Source organism: Phocoena sinus, chromosome 11 (assembly GCF_008692025.1).
Source record: "Phocoena sinus isolate mPhoSin1 chromosome 11, mPhoSin1.pri, whole genome shotgun sequence".
Classification (NCBI taxonomy): domain Eukaryota; kingdom Metazoa; phylum Chordata; class Mammalia; order Artiodactyla; family Phocoenidae; genus Phocoena; species Phocoena sinus.
In genome coordinates, this window is record NC_045773.1 from 102,234,901 (window position 1) to 102,254,929 (window position 20,029).

Consider the following 20,029-nt stretch of genomic DNA (forward strand, 5'->3'; position numbering starts at 1 on the left):
TGTCGCTTGTAGGGAGAGTTTATTATTGTTCTTGTGACTCCCCTTCATGCCTGTGCCTTTGAACTTTCCCTGCAGCTGTGAACAGCTGGAGATGTTGCAAATAATTTTAAGGACTTGCAGAGTGCTTTGGCCATCAGAAGCTCTCTCCCACTGTAGTTGGATGTGTTCAAAGTGTAAGGTGGGCAGAAAAGGTGGCTGTGCGGTTCCCTCACCTAAACCCTCTGGCTGGAAGCGTGCCCTAAATGCCAAGTCTGAAATGGGCAGGAGAGCAGGGCGTCTGATGGCAAAGACAAATGCAGCGTTGTAGTCCTGAGTGTGTTGCCACCCTGACGGGACAAGAAGGTGAAGGTAATATTTCATCCACTGTTACGGTCTGTCCTCTCCTTACCTGACCTCTGAAATGGAGCCGTCAGCTTTGAAAAGCCTGGTGTCTAAAATTAATATTCTTCCCCATCTGACTAAGAAGGCAACAGCTGAGCAACATGAGATCAAGGACCATCTGAGTTTAAACAGGGGCTCAAAGTGGCATTTGAGAGAGAGGATACTTCCTCTCAGAGTGGACACTTGTCTTTTCAGAAGACTTACTCTGACAGTGAGTGAAGACTTTTACCAGGGAATTGCACAGTTGTTTTGAACTCTGCAAACTCCCTTTTATCTGCTGGAACTTATACTCTGCACTTGGAATGGTCTGGACCCCAGCATGTCCTCCTATAAATGGTAATTACTCTTATTTTCTGTCTTTCTACGTCACCTTAAACAACAAGTTGTACCAAACTCCAGGTAGAGCTTAACGTTTAATATTTTCTCTGCAAAATTTTTATATCTTGGACCCAAGCTTTTGTTTTAATATGTTAATTTTATGTGGCTTCCTGAGCCAACTTGAATACCATCTACAATTACATATTAGATTTTAGTTGTAGTTTGTCTTAGACGTAGTCATGAAATCCTTATTTTAATAATAACTGTTTTCAGGGCAACTTGTAAGAACACTGATGACGGTCTATGGTGTATTTTACAGAGCTCTGGCTGACCCTGCTTACATTTGAGTGTGTTTAAATGTAAGGTCTTTGTGTGGTTCAGTAGAAGTTTGTAGAGCATTGGATTTTAAATAATTTGTAACTCAGGGTATTATTTTTACTAGCTGAGTTGAGAAAATGAAAGACGACGTTTCGTGGAGCTAATTACAGATGATTCCAAATTGAGAAAAAGCTGGAAGAAGCAATTTCCAGAAAATCTCCAGCAGGGGGCCTTAGGAGGGAACTGGCCACAAGTTCTCATCAGTCTCCCCTAATGATCAGGAGATGCCCGGGCACATGCATACGCGTGGATCTTTAGTATCAGAGCAGTAGAACAGGTATTACCTACATTTGTGAGGGAAGTATTGCAAGGAAAGCACAAGGGCGTGAAACCTTCGGTACTTAGCTGCTAATGAGGCTGCAAAGAAAGGTATCTGGGAATCTTAATCTATGTGAGAGGATTATTAGGAAACAAAGTTCTTTTTAAAATAAGCACCAAACAGTTTAAGATGTAGGCAGAGAGGGGCTCTGGAAATGGCTCATTTGGTGGAGAGCACTCCTCCGAGGGCACAGAATTCCCGGGGGGAGCGCCAGAGAGCCCCTTCCTTACACAGCAAGCCCTTCCCACCAGGACCAGGAGGAGCAAAACCAGCAAATCCAGTTAAACCCAGAGAAACTTTGTATCCCATACTTGTACCAGCCACTTAACATAAACTTAACATAAACACTTGTTTTAGGTAATGAGGGAAAATTGTAGTTGCCCAGTGAAACTTAAGGTGGCGTCTTACTTTTTTTTGTAGAAAAAAGTGGGGAAAGAAACCTTTTTCCTTTCAGAGTTCCAGCATTTGAAACTCAGTATTGATATTTGCGTTTCTCTTCCTAATTTTGGGTCCCTTCTGTTTAAATAGAAGCGACTTCTAAATTCCCAGTGGTCATTTTCCCACAGAGTCAAATGCGTGAGTTGGTGATGAGACTCTGTTTCTCCTCCTTACAGTCAAGGGGAAGGCAGACTCAGAAGTCACGACTGCATCCTGATTTACAAATCGGAGGCGGAGGGGCACGAGCACCACACACCAGGCAGGAACTTAGTCGGACTCACCAGCAAGATGCTGAAGGTGAAGCGCCTGGAAGAGATCAGCACATGTTACCACGGTGACCAGCTGGAGAAAATGGCCTTTTTTCAGTGCATGGAAGAGGTGGAGAAAGTGAAGTGTATTCTGGAAGAAAGTTCTAGTGAACAGGATTCGAGATCTGGGAAGAGTGAGGTAACTGTGCTAATTTAGGCTCCTGAAAAGTGTCAGTTCTACTTTATCTTTTCTCACATAAAGCAATACCTGTCGCCATTTATACGACCGTTTTCTGACTCTGTTTGGTCACTTGTGTAGAGTTAAGGAAACTTCATGAACAGGCAAACTTCCATTTTGTTTCATGGAGGTTTACGTATAGGTGGGTGTAGGAAGTCATTAGGAGGCCTTTGAACGTGCACCCCTCCCTTGCAGGCAGCTCCTCAGCCCGGTGGCTGGTTTACAGGTTACGATGGTGAACGTATGGAAACACACATTTCTTAGGAAGGATGGTTTGGGCATGAAATCCAGAGAAGCACTGCGAGGGCCACAATCGCCCTGCAGAAGTTTCTAATTTCTTCAGGACCCTGAGGTCCTCGCTGTTGACAGTGGCGGTCAGAGTCAGGGACAAGCCCTTGCTGCTGACACACCTCGTGCAGAGCCCCATTCTGGCCACTTGCTCTTTGGGGCAGTTACTAAACCAGCCCCGGGGCTGCCTGTCTGAATAGTGGGGCCGTAGCTGTTGGAACATTGAACGTATGTAAAGCACTCAGCACAGGCTCTGTCACCAGGGTAGGCGTTCAGTAGTTGTCAGCCGGCAGCACCCCGTCCCCTGTCTGAGCTCGCTGGGTCTCCCTCACCATCCACGGAGCACCCTTCCTGCCCGCCTGGCGTGGGCCTCACTCTGGCACCTGCAATTGTTTGGAACTTGTTTGTCACCCTTCTCTGGATGCCCTCCTCAACGTCAGGACTTCACATTCACTCCACCTCGCATTCTTGGCTGCTTTCCTGGTTACGGCACCGAATAGGCACCAAGAATGTTTGCGGAACAAACAGGTCTATTTACGTGAGTCCTGCATTCTGGTTGAGGGCTGGGGATCATTATTTTCAATAATCAGAGTAAGTGATTCTTAGGTAGGTTTGGGGTACGTCCCTCTTTGTCTGGCTACTGTTCTGAAAACCCCTGTCCAGGTAGGAAGGGCACTTCTAACGAAGCAGTAGACAATGAACTAAAGCTGTTAGATGTAAGGGGCGGAGGACTCTTTTCATCGTGAATGTGTAAAATGTGCTGGATAGAAGAAACGAGTCAGGTGGAAACGTGGGTGTTTTGAGACTCCACTTTCCTGCTGAGCTAACATCTTGTTCAGCAAACACCAAGAAGAAACTTCCACGGGCAAAATTTAAGTCAGATATGAGGGCTTCCTCATTAGAGCTGCTTACAATACAAATGAATACAAATGAATGAAATCTTCTGTTCACTGATTTCTATAGAACAGAGGAGACACAATATTCTTACAGGATAACTGTGAAATAACCAACTACTGGCAATAGTTTCTACGAATTTGATTATGTTTCCAGGACTGTTTTCCTTCAGGTTCTGTGATATAATGTTTGTAAGTCGAGGCCGTATCTTTAAAGAGCGAAATGGTGCTTAGCAGAAACATGAACATTTTTAGGAAGAATTGTTTTTGTGATGAACTGCTCCAGAATATTAGAAATCAAATGACTGGGAAGTTAAATACTTTAGGATATTTTTGAGGGAAGCACTGAGAATGTTGTTCCTCAGAGACCCTAGAAGAACGTCCTTTGTGATTGGTCTGATGTCCCCTGTGTCACCTGGGCCCTGGCGTGGACCCCGCGGTCACTGCTGTGTGGAAGGTGGGGAGGAATGACCGTGTGTCCCATTCAGTTTCTTCTTGGTAAATGGCTCAAGGCCCAGAGATGTCGGCAATCTCCCCGGCTCTCTGTCTCGCCTTGTGGAGGACGGATGGGCACATGGTCGGGAGGTGCGGAGCTCTTCTCTCTGTGTCTGCCAAGGCCCAGGCCCCGGCCCCGGCCCCGGAGGCCCTCACTCGCCCAGTGGGAGGATGCACGGCCGGCCAGCAGGCCTGGCAGGGGTGGGCAAGGAGGGCCTTCCAGCGGCTCGGATGTCCTCCGGAATGCAGACGGAGCTGGACTGACTCGGCTCAATCTCCTGCTGGGCCACGGGAGATCTTCACAACACCACACCCTCCTCCCAGGAACCATAAAAATGCTCGCGTCATTTTCCCACCTGGCCCCCTTTCTCTTTACCCCTCCTCTCCTTGAGAAGCTTAGCTCAGCTAACCGTAGTCGAGACCCTCCCTGCAGTGCACTGACAAGAATTTACACTGAATTTCAGACACTCGAGTGACACGCAAACTGTTCTGAAGGCTTGAGGCTCAATTTCTTTCTAGAAGAGTCTTTCCTCTCCTAAGAGGAAAAAATTATCTATGCATCCAACAACTTATGTTTGTTAACATAGTTTGGTGAAGCCCAGATTCTTCTTTTCCTGCTCTTAACCAGGTTTTTCTCTTTCACTCATTTTTCTTCCTCTGGGTTTATTTTGAACTGCCTTCTTTTCCTCTGCTTTATTTTTTGTTGAATTGATTAAATTCCACATACTCTACTTTTCTACTATGTTTCGTTCCTTTTGTTTTCCAACTTTCCTTTTGATTCTGTTTTCAGTTGACTTTTCTCATTCTTTTATATTCCGAAGGCTGTTCAAAATCACCTAAATAGTGTAGAATTTTAAAGGCTTTTAGCAGATACACTATAATAAACTAGATCTAAAGCCACATAATATGGTGTTGAAATAAAGTAGAACTTAAATAACGAATGTGACGCATGTGAGTGATGAGTGATAGCTACAGTGTATGTGCCATTAACTTGTAAATGATAACGGCTCTCGTAACTATTATTAGTATTACTTTCACACAGTCAAATCCAGGCTTTCCTCTTTTGTTCATTCTCTATTAGCTATATACATAAGACCTGTGCTGCATTTCCCTCAGATCTAATTTGCTGTTTTGATACACACACACAAACACACACACACATTCTCTTTGCTTAATGGAAGGCCAAGGAGCTTCTGTTCTCAGACAACCCGAGGCCAAATCCCCGCGGTTCCGTCCGCCTTCCTTGGCCCGCCCCCATTTGCTGTATGCATCCCTGCTTTTTGTGCCCGGGGTTATCTGTGCTCATCTCCTGTCCTCTGGTTTCCCCCGCTTTCCTGACACCCCTAGCCCCCTACCCTCCACCCCCAGGCGTGGTCCCGAGGGGAGGGTAGAAGTGAGGATGGCCCCAAGGGGTCGGGATCACAGCCCCTGGAATGTTTAACCGCTCCAAATGCTCCAAAGACCAAACAGAACAAGATAGCCCTCAACAGGATGTGAACAGACTGGAGTGGGTTGGGGTAAAGCGTGATGGCAGTTGGCACATTTGATCGCAGGTGGCCTTTCCTGCCTAACCGCTATGAAATTGGACCCTCAGCGGCAGTCACGGTGACTATAACTTAGGTCTCAGAATAGCGTAGCTGCGGGTGGAGGGGTTGTGATGTTTAGGGCTGCGTGTCCCCACCCCGTCTCTGCGCTCCTCGCCGGACCGCGAGGGCAGGAGAAAGCTCCCTGGCGGCGGTCCAGTTTCCGTGGTGCTAATTGTCCTTGAACTGAAGACGAGCGCATTCTCGGGGGTGTCACTTGTCGCCAGCCCCGTCTCCCTCTGCCGCTGCACCTGTTTCAGATCTGTCACACGGGCCATCCTATTTTCTCCTTTTAAAGAGGCAGATTGCCCGCTGATGGCGTAACTGGAAGAGTCTCCCTTGGGGCCCTGCAGAGCCCTGCGGCTGGGCAACGTCTCCTGCTCAGAGTAGAGTTTTGCTTGGGAACGTGCTCGCGCTGGGTCGGGGAGGGAAGGCGGGGATGGACTTCTCACTTAGAAGAAAAGACGTCTGGATCGTAGGCAGCGTGTGCCTTCTCTCGTCTCCCATCCTCTGGCGTGTGCTCCGGTCCGTGATGACACGGGGAGGTCGCAGACAGGCGCCTGCCCTTGAGGACACGCAGGTAGTAACGTCGTCACTTTTAACTGTGGCGGATCTGTGTTACTGTCCTATTTGAGTGTTTCCAGCCAGGGAGTGGGCTTGCCCTGCAGAGGGGAGGCATGTCCCGTCTCAGTCCTCGCCCAGGACGGCCGCCTTGGGGGTTGGGATGAGGAGAGGCAGGTGGCACACTTCATATGTCAACCTCTCCACCAACTTTCGGGGAATCTGGAGACAGCCATCCCTGACGTGCACTATTTTGGTCTGTGAGAGCTAAGAATAATGTCAGCATCTCTTCTTCTCTTACCTCTTATGTGACTTAGGAAAACAAAACAGCACAAAAGCAAAGCATCGTTTCCCCTTACAAAGAAGTCTATGCAAAAGCAGTGTCTGAAGAGTGATCACCTCTTCTGACAAAGCTACCGAGCACGGCCTTCCGTGATTTTTCCTTTGAACCGTTGCCCCATGGTGCCTTTCCTGTGATGCCGTAGCTGTTCTAGGAATGGAATTCTGTCAGGAAAACAGTGGAATTCTGTAAGAATTCAGATTCTAAGGATTTTGGCTCTTCCCAATAGAGGGTATTCACATCTGGGAAATCAGTTCTTTCTACATATTTAACTCTTTTATCAATTAGCATAGATGAATTATTTTTAAGACGATATAAGGCAGTTTAGCAAATACTACAGGGAGCCTGTTGGATCCTTGTTCCCACAGGAAGTGGACTGACAACAGCGGCCCCCGTCTTTCTCATCAGCATCTCCCCCATACCAGGGACCCCTCCCATGAAACCTTAATGCCACAGATGTACTGTATCCATGTCCGTGTGTTATAGTTGTATCTGTGCTTTGCACATGAGAAGAGCAAGATTTTTTTCACCCCTCCTAACGAGTTAATTTTTACCTCCTTGGATATTCCCTGTATTGAAAATGCCTTAATTTATGGTTAAAAAATTTCTGCAGGGGAGTTGGGTGATATATCCCTATACCCGCATATAAACGCCTGATTTATATCTTATTCAACAAGAAACCACCATGGGGACTTCCCTGGCGGTCCAGTGGTTAAGCCTCCACGCTTCCAACGCAGGGGGCCCAGGTTCGATCCCTGGTCAGGGAGCTAGGATCCCACGTGCCACGTGGCACGGCCAAAGCCAAAACAAAACCAAACAAAAGCAAACAAGAAACTACGAGCTCTTCGTCCTGGTGGTGCGCAGAGGACCCAGGACTCAAGGAGTCAGGCTTTCGTGGTGGCCCTGCTCCTGTCCACGCCCCTGACACGATGTCTGTCGCTGTTGCCCAGGCGTCAGTCATTTTTGGCTGTTGAACACGCCTCCAATGGGAAACACTGTGCGCTTTCATCATGCGCGTGGAAAAGAATGGGTTACTCCCCCGTGTAACCCCGTGTGAGACATGGCCTCCAAGCGTTTCCCAGAGGAGAGGCTGACAGATAGCTGGGCTAATTAGGAGTGCTTTGGGTGTGTTTTTTTTAAAAAAAGTTTTTTTAATTAATTAATTTATTTATTTATTTATTTTTGGCCGGGTTGGGTCTTCGTTGCTGCGTGTGGACTTTCTCTAGTTGCGGCGAGCGGGGGCTACTCTTTGTTGTGGTGCGCAGGCTTTTCACTGTGGTGGCTTCTCTTGTTGTGGAGCATGGGCTCTAGGCACACAGGCTTCAGTAGTTGTGGCACGTGGGCTCAGTAGTTGTGGCTCACGGGCTTAGTTGCTCTGTGGCATGTGGGATCTTCCCGGACCAGGGCTCGAACCCGTGTCCCCTGCATTGGCAGGAGCATTCTTAACCACTGCGCCACCAGGGAAGTCCCTGGAATCATGTTTTTGATGTGCTTATTCTAGATTTTCAAATACACAATAACATACACATATATAAATTTTAAAAAGGGTTTGTTAGTTCACAACCGAAAGTCACCCCAAACCCCTAGTAAGGAGGTGATGCCACGTCAGCCGCTGGACGCTGGCCTCGGGGCGCTGTGTCCAGGTCTTTGTCCTGGGCCACTGGACACTTTGGGCTTTATTTCTCACTTTCTGCCCCAAACATAGAGATGATAACAAAGATGGGGGGGTGATAAGCAGACAGCAGTGGAGAGAAGAGAGGCCCAAGGTCTCCGCTCTGGACACAGACACATAGAAAACCCCTAACAGGTCAAATTCAGCCAGTGCCCCTCGCGTGCTGGCCCCGGTTCTCCCTGCCATCGCTCCTGAGGTCCCCGCGGAAAGCGGCGCCGAGTCAGGAGCTCGAGTGCAGAAGCTGGGATTGTCCTGGGAATCGCCTTCAGGGAGTGGGGGTGGGAGCGGGGGCGGGGCCCGGGGGTGTGGAACAAGGGAGTGCCGAAGGCTGCATAGCCCCCTGCCACTCCAAGGGCCGTCCGCAGGGTGACAAACCCCCAGCATTTTCAGTTGCGTGCGGGTGAACCGCACCCGTCATTTACAACTTTTGATCAGGGAAAGACGTCTGATTGGCTAGTCCACTGACTGTGTGCAAACGACAGGCTGCCAGCCCAGACCTGCGGCGTGAGCGTGGCTCCTGGCTTCGTGCACCCGGGATCCCAAGGAGCTCAGGCCACTGTGGCGTTTCCACGATGGATGGGATGTTAAAGGAGGTCGGGGGCCTGGGAAGCATAGCTCCCGAGAGACCTTGGAGGTCAGCTGACCCAGGTCCTTCTCTGAGGGAACTCAAAGCCCAGGAGAGGTAAAGGGGGCCTGTCCCAGGGTCGCTGCATCGAGACTGTCCTTTCCCCACATCCAGCCACGTCCAGGTCAGAGGCCGCCTTCTTTACAGGGGCCTGGGCCACCCTAGGCGAGGTCGCTGTCAAGTTCCTGCTGACCGTTCCCACGCGGACCTGGCACAGCAGCCCTGGGGCAGCCCCTGGATCAGCGGGCAGAGGTCCTGCAGGCCTCTCGCAGGGTGGCTGACCGTCAGCCGGGCCCTGGCCTCTGGCCTCGGTGCCACCTCTTCCTGACTTCCCTGCCCTCCGGCTGCTGCACTGGGAACAACACCCCAGGCCTCAAGCTGGGAGCTGGGCTCTGTGGGACAAGGAGCCTGTTAGAAGCTCAGGTCGTGACGGGGTAGACTGATGCCCGGTCCGTGGTCAGGAGTCAGGAAATTCTGAAAAGAGGCAGAGACCAGGCTGGAAGTGAGGGGTGTGTGAGCCCAACTTCTGGTTTGTCTAGTGGACCTTTAGCTTGTAGGGTTTGCATTCCAAATGTGAGCAGTGATCACGGACGTCACCTTTCCTTTCCTTATGTTTGTTACACCGTTTAGGGCTTATCCAAACTAAATTAGGTTAGGAGTAAGTGTAGAAATGAATTATAAAGATAAGATTTTAATTCTTTTTTTTTTTTTTCTGTGTCCCAAAGAAAGTTCTCTACCTTCTGTGCAACGCAGACGCTTTATGATGGTGCATCCCCTTGCAGCCATACGATTCTAAGTTGAGTTGTGCTGTGTTTGGGGTATGGCAGGGCACAGGCGGAGCCCTGGGATGTTGACCGTGGAGATCTGACAGGCAGACTGTCGACCCCTGCCATGTGCTGCTCTACCTGGGCCTGTCCCAGGGCACCTGTCACTTCCGGGGCCCGCGTCCAGCTTGGGTGTCTTTGAGTCCAATGTATATATGGTTTGCAGGATGTTTCCCCAACCTGAAAGGGGTTTGAGCGCCCTCGGATGCCAGGGGACAGGAGGGGAGGTAGCAGGAAGTGAAGAGTTTACGTGGAGCTTCCAAGTCTCCCAGAATCTGCCGAAGAACCTGGCCCTCCCCTGAATCTCTCAGGCCTCTACAGTTCTCGGGAGAGAGCTTTAGAAAGCACCACGGGTGTGGCCTCAGAAGACACTTATCACGCTGTCCAGCCTGAACCCTAAGGAGGGTCCCAACAGCCCCGGGGGTTTTCACAAATGGTCCAGAGAAGGAGAGGCTGGGCCAGCCAAGGGGAACACGTGATGAATCTACGCTGTCCAGCTCTGTCTTTCCCTGGGACCAGCAGTTCTCAAAGTGAGGTCCCTGAACCCACCAGGGGACCCTAAGACTCTTCTAGAGGTCTGCACGGTCAAAACTATTTTCTGTTCTATTCTAACATTTTTGCTTTTTGCACTGCCTTGACATCTGCACTAGTGACAAAAAGGCAGTGGTGGGTAAAACTGTCGGCACCTCCACACAAAATCAGGCCGTGGCACCAGGGTGTACTAGTAACCACAGCACTTTTCACCGCCAGACACTCAAAGCTTTAGTTTTCGTTTTTTAAAGAGCCAGGTTTCCTTAAGAATGTACTTGGTGAAGCAGGAATATAAACGCATTTAATCAGCCTGTAGCAGAGTCTAAGAATTCACGTAAATCTCTGTGCCTAGATTCTATGTTAATTTACTCAGTGAAGAATCTCTGAGCTCCCACTGAATGAAGAATTTCCAGTAATCGTCGCCGAATGCAACTCCGTTTGGAGGGCAGACACTTGAGACCCAAGGACCAGAGCAGTTTCCCTTACTGGTGGTCACTGATGATCTCAAAAAGAGGCAGAATCTGATGAAACGAGATCATTTATTTAAAGGGTACGCATGGTCTGCAGCTCAACACGCCTACACAGAGATGTTTATGTCAGGGTCTTCCTTTAGACTACTTGGCGATCTCTACTTATTTCGAAATTTAAAAATGGATAACGACAAGCGTAAGGGCTCATTTCTTCCTAACCTTCCGGAATGAGCATGTTTAATGGGATGGGATAATATAGGCAAGTTTCTATATTCTTAAGGCTGTGTTTGCACTTTACCTGCTTAGGATTTATGCTTTAAACTAGGGTCTATGTATTTACCTATTTTATTTAACAAACATGTAAATGGCCCTCACTGTGCGCCAGACCCTGTTTCAGGCACTTTACGGATATGAAGTCATGTAAACCTTGCGGGCACTACTTCGATCAGCTCTAAGGATGGTAGGATCACTAGCACTTATGTTGTGTTTGTCATGTTCCCGGCACCGTGCTGAGCACTTTTCATCCCAGTTAATCCCCACAATGATCCCAAGAATTTGGTATAATTATCATCTCTGTTTTGCAGATGAGGAAACTGAGGTCAGGAACTCGCCCAAAGTTATGCAACTATATACCACGATACCTCTTTTTGAATGGATTCGTTATCCCAGCACACGAAACAGAGAGCTAGGTTTATTTGTAGACCATTTAACTGGAATTTATTTTTCAGAAATTAAGCATTAAGTATTTGAAAACCACCTCTGATGAATTTTCTAAGGACAGTTTGTATTATCTTCACATTATCTGAAATACATTTCACCTTTGGTGATTGTTTTGTTTGGTTGTTCTATTCCTTAATGCAGGGGTCCCCAACCCCCGGGCCTTGGCCCGGTACCGGTCAGTGGCCTGTTAGGAACCAGGCCGCACGGGAGGAGGTGGCGGGAGGGGCGGGCGAGCGAAGCTCCATCTGTATTTACAGCCGCTCCCCATCCTCGCTTTACCACCTGAGCTCCACCTCCTGTCAGCATTATGGTGAGTTGTATAATTATTTCATTATATGTTACAATGCAATAGCGATAGAAATAAAGCACACAGTAAATGCAATGCGCTTGAATCGTCCCGAAACCATCCCCCCTCCCCCACCCACATCTGTGGAAAAACTGTCTTCCACGAAACTGGTCCCTGGTGCCAAAGAGGTTGGAGACCGCTGCCTCAACGCAAAGGCAGCCAGACTGGGTAGATAGACAAAAACGGGCTAGTTTCTTTTTCTCAGCAAATTGAGGCTCTTCTCTGGAACCAATGTAACAGTGACCTCCAGTGGGAAGAAGTTACAAAAGTTACCGCAGCCCTGCCATGAGGCCAGAGCAGCTCTGGGTAATCCAGTTGGTTTTTAAAACTTGTTTAAGTAATTAATGATTTAACTGCAGTATAGTTTGGTTTACAGTATTAACTTCAGGTGTACCATATAGTGATTCGATGTGTCTATAGGCTATACTCCATTTAAAGTTATTACAAAATAGTAGCTATATTTCTCTGCGCTGTACAATATGTCCTTGTTGCTTATCTGTTTTATACACAGTAGTTTGTTAATTCCATACCCCTTATTTGCCCCTCCCCCTTCTCCCTCCCCTTTCATAACCACTAGTTTGTTTTCTATGTCTGAGAGTCTGTTTCTGTTTTGCATATCCATTCATTTGTATTATTTTTTTAGATCCCACAGATAAGTGGTATCTTACAGCGTTTGTCATTCTCTGACTTATTTCACTAAACATAATACCCTCTAGGTCCATCCATGTTGTTTCAAATGGCATTATTTCATTCTTTTTTAAGGCTGAGTGATACTCCATTGCATATATATACTACATCCTTTTTACCCATTCATCTCTTGAGGGACGCTTGGCTTGCTTCCATATCTTGGCTATTGTAAAAATAATGCAATTATGAACATTGGGGTGCATGTATCTTTTCGAATTAGTGTTTTTGTTTTCTTTGGCTATATACCCAGGAGTGGGATTACAGGATCATATGGTAGCTATATTTTTAGCTTTTTGAGGAATCTCCATACTGTTTCCCACAGTGGCTGCACCAGTTTACATTCTCACCCTTCCAATTGTTGAAACCAATGTCTTGAGGCTGCCATCAGCCTGTTCTCAGCCTGTGATTCCTGGACAGAGGAGAAGCCAGGAAACAAAACATTGGAACTAATGATTTTCTCAAACATATAACGAGGCTGCAAAATTATACACTAAATGCTGTTTGTCAGCATGCCATAAGATACTTAATTTGTTTGTTGTACAATACACGACAGTTTCTATACTCTCTGTACTTTATTAATCATGGTTAAGCCCTGACTATTGAATGGAATTGAGCTTCCACTGAAGACAGTGGCTGGTAGATCAGGAAGGTGGGTAACCCGGGGCATCTCGTTTAGCTTCTGCGGTAGAATTGACCCGTGGCAGCCTCGCAGGTGCTTGTACTTAATAGCGAGGAGCTACAAGGGGAGCCGTTTTCACTGTGCACATCGTTTAGTGTAGGACCACAAGCTTGGATTTCATTTCTGCCTTTTGCTGCCTGTATGACACCGAGCAAATTATTCAGCCTCTCTCACCTACTTCCTCTGCTGGGGTTAACAGTACCGACCCCACAGGGTCGCTGTGTAAAGTAGTTAACACAGCGCTTGGCATAGAGGGAGGGCACCACAGACAAAGCAGCCAATGTTTATCGTTAGCAGCAGCTGAGACTTTGCACAGCACCGGTGTCTCTTCTGCGGCCTGTGACCTCTTTCCTGCTGAGAGCCCCGCACTCCAGGTCCCCAGGGACTTTTCCCCTCTACTGTCTTTCCACCCAGAATTTCCTCTCAGGTTTCCTGGTGACTCTGGGTTGGAAACCTCAGTGATCTTGACCTCACTGTCTTGTACTATTGACCCTTCCTTCCATTGTCACATCCTGTCAAACACCAAATTCTGGACGTGACTTCTTGAAAGGTTTCTTACATCTGGGATGATGGCAGAATGGGTTGGTATTTCTCTCACTGTCATCCAAGGATGTGTACAGATAAGATTCAGAGATCCCAAGGCAGAGAACAGCACTCCATCCAGGCTGAGAACAGCACTCCATCCAGGCTGCACGAATCCCCTCTCAAGAGGCCCGACTAGTCACAGGACTAGTTGGGAACGTGACTTGGAAAATCACCAAATGCTTAATGGTGGGGTTGTGTTATTTGAAAAACCCAGAAAGATTTAGCAACATGGGCTTAATAGAACGTGAGAGAAAGCAGGACTATTTATTTTACTGAACATGTTTTCCAACCTGACATGGGAGTGGGGCAGTGCACAGGTAGTTCAAGCCTGACATAGCTAGAGTTTACAAAGATTTATAAACCCTCAAATTAGAACAGTTGTGATCACCGGTGTGATAAAAGGGCAGGAGGGATTCCATTGGTGTCCTGTCAGGAACCTTTGTCTCTTGATGTTTCAAATGGTGATTGACCAGACCCCACTGAGCCAGCTGTTGGATACCCTGGGGGAAGCTGCGCTCTCCACCTCCCCACCCTCTGTCCCTTGGCCCAAGCTCAGTGGGCCACACGGAGTTTATTACAGAGCTGTGTATTCTGATGGAATTATCTGGGGATTAGAGGGAAGAGTGGACAGTCACCTGTCATGATGTCTGAAGCGTCAGCTTGTCCACCAGCAGACGATGACTTAAACCGAAGCCCATCAGCCCGTTTCCAGTTATTCTATTTTAACATTATGCGTTTGCACGATCAACATCATCTTACGTGGGATTATTAATATTATTCCCAACACATAATACTGGAAATTCTCAATGCACGTTAGAACGTTAAATGCTCTGAGAGGTCCCGCTGATAAAACAACAACAACAAAGCCGTTTTTAACCAGGCACATGGGAAGCATTCAATAAACGTTAACTCATAGCTGAAATGTTATTAGTATTATTTATCCTAAGAGCTTTCAAAGTTTATTTGACCACTGAAGTCTCTGTTTCCTGACTCATATCCATATCGCAGGGTGCCACCAGGTGCACCTGTAGGAAGGCTGGTTTAGAGAAAACCGATTAATGACTTGGGTATCAGAGACCCAGATTCAAATTCCCGTGGGAGCCCTTACCAGCTGTGTGACCTGAGTCTCCATATCCGTGGTTCACCAAAGTGGTGTAATGATGCCAACCTCACAGGAGAAGTTGGAGGATGAAATGAGCTAATCCACCTGTTAGCAAGTGGCTTGGTGCCTGGCACAGAGATGTGACCCAAATGTAACTTCTGTTCCCACTTTTTTACCTTTCACCACACCTTTCCTCATTCTCTCTCCTCTCCTGTGCCTTTTGGGATCCTTCTGTCCTTCAAGGTCAGATTCAAATCCCAGCACAGTTGATTCTAATCCGACCTCCCCAGTTTGCACTGACTACATCATCCTGTAAGTACACCGTGTAAGTACCCTGTACCGTTTGTGTGGGTAGTCTTGATGCCCTTTCTGGTAGTTACTCAGGTTTGGCCTCTGCTTCTAAAAAACTGGGGCTCCTTCCCCATGGGGATCGTCCCCTGTATTTCTTTGTATCCTTCACAGCACCTGTATTACGCATGTCCATTTTCATTTGTGTTCTAGTTATATTACCAGCGCAGTTTAGGGACAGTTTCGTATTTTAAGCCTTTGAAGTGGATAATTATTAGTATACTTATTTCACATATTCAAACAAAGTAACGAGTAGGGCGAAGCTCCAAATAGCAGAATATTGGGAGTAATATTGGTGCTGGAATTTTCCCCACGAGTTCCAAGAGGATGGGCTTGAATGAAATTTGAATCACCTCTAGACTGGCAGAGTCGACTTTGAGAGGTCGGTGTGATCTGATACACCCGGGCTGTCTTCATTCACCCACAGATCAGAGTGTCCGGAGGAACAGGACACCTGTAGCTCTGGCCGCCTTTTGCCTCTTTCTCCCAAGTCAAAATTTGTCTATCAGCTTTGTTCTCTGAAGTGGCTCTCATCAAACTGAGTGAAACGTGTTTACAGTTACGGCCAAGAGGCCTTGTATGGATCCTGAATTCCATTTTGAAATTATCCAAGAAAGAGCAAGTTAATCCGAACAGTTTTTGTTTGTCTCTTTTATGTATTCTAATCTTTGACAGTCGCTGCGTTACATGTTATGAAGATGGTCATTCACCACAAACTGGACTTCTTTTTACTCAAAGAGTGGTCCGTGGCTCGCCAGCATCACCTGGGAGCTGGTTAGAGATGCAGACTTTCAGGTCCCACCCAGACCTGCTGGGTAGGAATCTGCATTTGAACAAGGTTCCTGCTCATTGCGCATTGAAGCCTAAGAAACAGTAGAATGTTTGTTACCTTCTGCAGTTGAAAAATGAAGGGTTAATTAAAGTTCAGTGTAAAAACATGCTGAAAGAAAACCATTTACTACCACAGTTGTGAATAATGCTTACATATTATGTGCATACATATACACACAAACATATCCAGAATGCCTGTGTATATGTGTGTGTGTGTGTGTGTGTGTGTGTGTGTGTATAGTGTATATATTCTTTCAGGAGTCTGTCAGGCTGTTTCTTGGGAACCAGGCAAAATCCTTTCTTGAACATTTTAAGAGCATATTTTCCTTGATAAAATAAATATGTCTAATAATAGTTCTTTCCATTAGATTTCCCAGCAGACAAAATACAAAACTTGTACTGTGGCCAGTTAGATAAGCTGGGGTGAGGGACGTGTGCGGTGCTGGGCGTGGCCTGTCTCCCTGTGAAGGTCACTGGGCCTCTCAGATGGGTCTGGACCCCGAGCTCCTCGCCCATTGGAAAAGGGGGCCGGTGCTGAGCCCCCGCGTCATGGAAAGTCCTTGGTCTGCCCTTGTCTGCAGAGCAGCAGGTGGTCCACTCAGCAGTGAGCTGAGTAAAGGGGTAATCCGTGAGATTCATCTCGTGACTGAGTCCCTTTTGCGGGCTTTCTAGTGTGTAGACGTGAGCGCGTGTGTGCGGAGCGGCTGGATCCATTGCGTCTACCCAGGACGGCACTGCTTCCGAAGCTCCCGGCGTCAAGAGGGAAGATCGCTGTGTCCGGGGCTCGTGGGTCCATCTGGGCTGGGCTCCTCACATTGGGCAAGGGGTCTTGACTTTGAGGGAGCTGTGTGACTCTCTGATATTTGTTTATCCAGGACAGCGTCTCTCAAACTCTCCTGCGGGTGAGCATCAGTTGGATGCTTGGCAAACTCAGATCCCAGGTCCCTAAAGCCACTGCAGCAGAATCCGCATGAGGGAATCTGTGCTTCTAACGGCCACCCCGGGGATCCTTGGGAGAAGTGCGGTTGGCTGGGCCCCTTCTAGGGACCTCATCTGACTCCTGTCCAGCTCACTCTCCTCTCTCGGAACTTGTTATAACTGGCAACTAAAAAGATGATAATGTGTCTTTGCTGGGGGTTGGTTAGGCCATAAAAAATATATTAAACTTGAAATATTTGATCTCTTTGTGCAGTGAGTACTCATCACCCACCTCTTATAACTAAGTTAGTCTTGTGACCACTCGAGTTTCCTCATCTGTGGAATAAGGCTGATCACAACACACGTGTTAGATGACTCTTGGTTCTGAGAATTACATGAATGTTGGCTGATATCACCAAGTTTCTTGCCCCTCCAGTGCTCGTTTGGTCTCCGGGGATTATGAATTCACGGGAAACTGTGGCAACGCTAGTTTAGGTATTCATTTCCGTTCCCACCATAACTCTTTTATCTTTGAGTCAGTTGTATCAATAAATGTTTTGTGGGATTAGCTGGGGTAGCAAAAGAGGTTTCACGAGGGTAAAACCAACAGATTAAAAATCATCTTAACAGAAGGAAGATGTTACACAAGGTTTGAAGAAGAAATGACAGTCCTGTTGCCATGTGTCCAAGCAGGAAGGGCCCGTTTCTGTGAAGAATTGCAATAAAGTGGACCTTCCTTGAATCGACTTGAGAACCTGAATGAAATCCAACCCGAGAGTTCTTACTAAACGTGTCCACAAATAGATGGAGAGAGCACATGGGGACAGAGGGTCAAGGGAGGGTGTGAGTGAAGGAATGTTTGGGAGGAACATGTTTGGGAGAGAAGGCCAAGCTTTCTGCAGCCCGAGGTCACTTTGAGAAGAAATGAAGCACCAGTGCTGTCCCTTTGGCCATTCTTGCAAAACCCACTCGATTTCCAGTTTTAGGGCCTTAGCTAGCAGCAGACTCAGCTCCCCTCCCAGAATGCACCTGCCCTAGGTGCTGGTGGCCTCGGGGTTCCCTCAGCACGGCTGGCACAGAACAGCAGTCCCAGGGTGCTTTGGAGCTGGCAGCAAACTCTGTCAAGGCCAGGGCCCGGCTCAGGTGGTTGCTCAGAATGTGGGACCCAGCTGGGAACTTCTGTGACCAGAAATGCAAGGACTTGTACCGTTCTGCTCAGGCGAAGTGGAAGAATTTATTAAATGCCTCCCAAGTGCCCAGATACCCCCTAGGATCTACTGAGGAGGACAAAGAAATGCCCATCATGCTTAGCTGTCAGACCTACAGCGATTCCCGCGGCTTGCCGAGCGGTGGCACAGGGAGTTAGTGACGTTGCTCTCCTGGGGGCTGCTGGGCAGATACACCCAGACTGTTTAGGAAACGCTTAGCACTGTGCCCGGTACACAGCGAGTGCTCAGTAAATGGCGATGACACTACTGTTCCTATCACTCTAGAAGCTCATCATCTAGTTGAGGGTGAAATGTTGGATTGTATGAATCAGGAAGAAAACAAGATGGGCAGTTCAGGTGTGGTTCTTGGGGACAGTAATTCTCCAAGAATGGAAATTCTGGCTGACTTCGTGGGACAGTCCTGCAGATGGGCCCGTTTAGGACTTTCTCTGCTGTCACTTAGGTGAGCAGAGTGGGTCACTCCAGGCTGTCCGGTGGGTGCCTGCTGACCCCTCACTGCTGTAGGAGGGTTATGTCACGGCCAGCTACCTCGACGGTCACCCTGTCTTTGCTGACACTTTTCTTGGCCAGTCCCCTTAAAAGGCTAACTTCAGAGCCGCATCTCCAGGTCCTTTTGGAATGAAAGATAAAATAGGTACATAGAACTGAACTCACAGGGTCTGGCATTTATCCATCTCACTAATATTCCCTGAGCACCCAGCGGGTGTGTGGAGGCGGGGGGGGGGGCGGTGAGGCCCGACACTGTGGTGAGAAGCACGCAGTCTTACAGAGAAGCCAGGCGATGGAAGGGGTGCAGAGGGCTGAGAGCAGAGCAGATGCAGGGGGTTTCCCTAATCTGTGGGGAGTAGGGAAGGCCTCTTAAGCTCACACCTGAAGTGTGGGCAGGAACAGAGCCAGGGCAGCATACAGGAGGAGCCCAAAAAAGGCTCAGAGTGAAAGAGGGAGGAAGGCGGTGGGAGATGGAATAGACGCCCTTGCAGACTGACCGGCCCGAGCCGAGGCGGGGGTACCTCTGGGCTGGCTGCAGAGCCCATACCAAGGGGGCCCGTTTCCACCCCTTGGTCAGGCCCACTTCCTGCTAATACCCCTGCCGTTATTTTATCACCCCCGAAAGCTAATTCTGGTAGTTTCTAGGCCTCGTTCCTAGGGCTTCTTAGAAATGAGATTATACTTGGTGCCATTTCCCTTCCTTCTGAAGTTACTATTGCTATATTTTTAGCATGTTTTAGGGGAGTAAAAAGAATTACTTACCTCTAGTTTTCCATATAACCACTTCTGATGACTACCCCTTAAACACTCTTTTTCCAGCCTCTCCAGACCGAATTAGCTTTTCTGTGAGAAAAGGTCTTTCGTGGTTTATAAATTTTAATGCAGGCGGCTAACTGCCAGGATATTTCTGGACCACGACCAGGGGTTTAACCAGCCTCCCTTAACGATGAAACGAGTCAGGCCTGCGCGGCACCTGGACACAGTGGCTCTTTCATCATCCACGTTCAAAGTCATGACACCTCCTGGCTTAACCTCAGGATGTCAAGAATTTTCTTTTAAAACCTGTTTCCTGGAAATAGGTCTTTGCTGTGCCAATGGATAATTTTTCACTTCATATTTTTTTAAGGTGCATAAATTCTATTTTTTTTCCCCTTGCAGAAAAAACCAAAACAAAACAGAGTATGTGGGGGGCACGGTAAGAGCCTCCTTTGTATGAAATAGTACAGGCCATCCCTGTCCTGGATTTTTAAATATTTCATTAGCAGCTGGGGACTCTTACACTGCCCCATTCATTCCCTGTTTCTCCTCAGACACTGGACTGATTATTTTGATTAAAAGTGCTGAGTAAGAGAATATGGCCTGAGAATTAGCCTCTTAAGCAGATGCCAGAGCCTTTAACCACGCAGGGACCTGCTTCTGTGGCTGTTTACAGTTCTTTAGTCGATGGGCAGTTAGGGAAAGCTGGGTGTTTGAGACTTGACCCCTTCCTCTGT

At 47.9% G+C, this 20,029-nt stretch overlaps 1 protein-coding gene across 1 annotated transcript in view; it reads left to right on the forward strand.

The window, feature by feature from the left end:
• Positions 1-20,029, forward strand: part of MYLK4 (myosin light chain kinase family member 4) — a 73,644-nt gene continuing 53,615 nt past the window's right edge. Inside the window, exons 1-2 of the mRNA XM_032647319.1 lie at positions 1-717; positions 2,011-2,281. Coding sequence (XP_032503210.1) covers positions 701-717; positions 2,011-2,281 — 288 coding nt within the window. The 5' untranslated portion in view covers positions 1-700. The remainder of the gene's footprint in view (positions 718-2,010; positions 2,282-20,029) is intronic.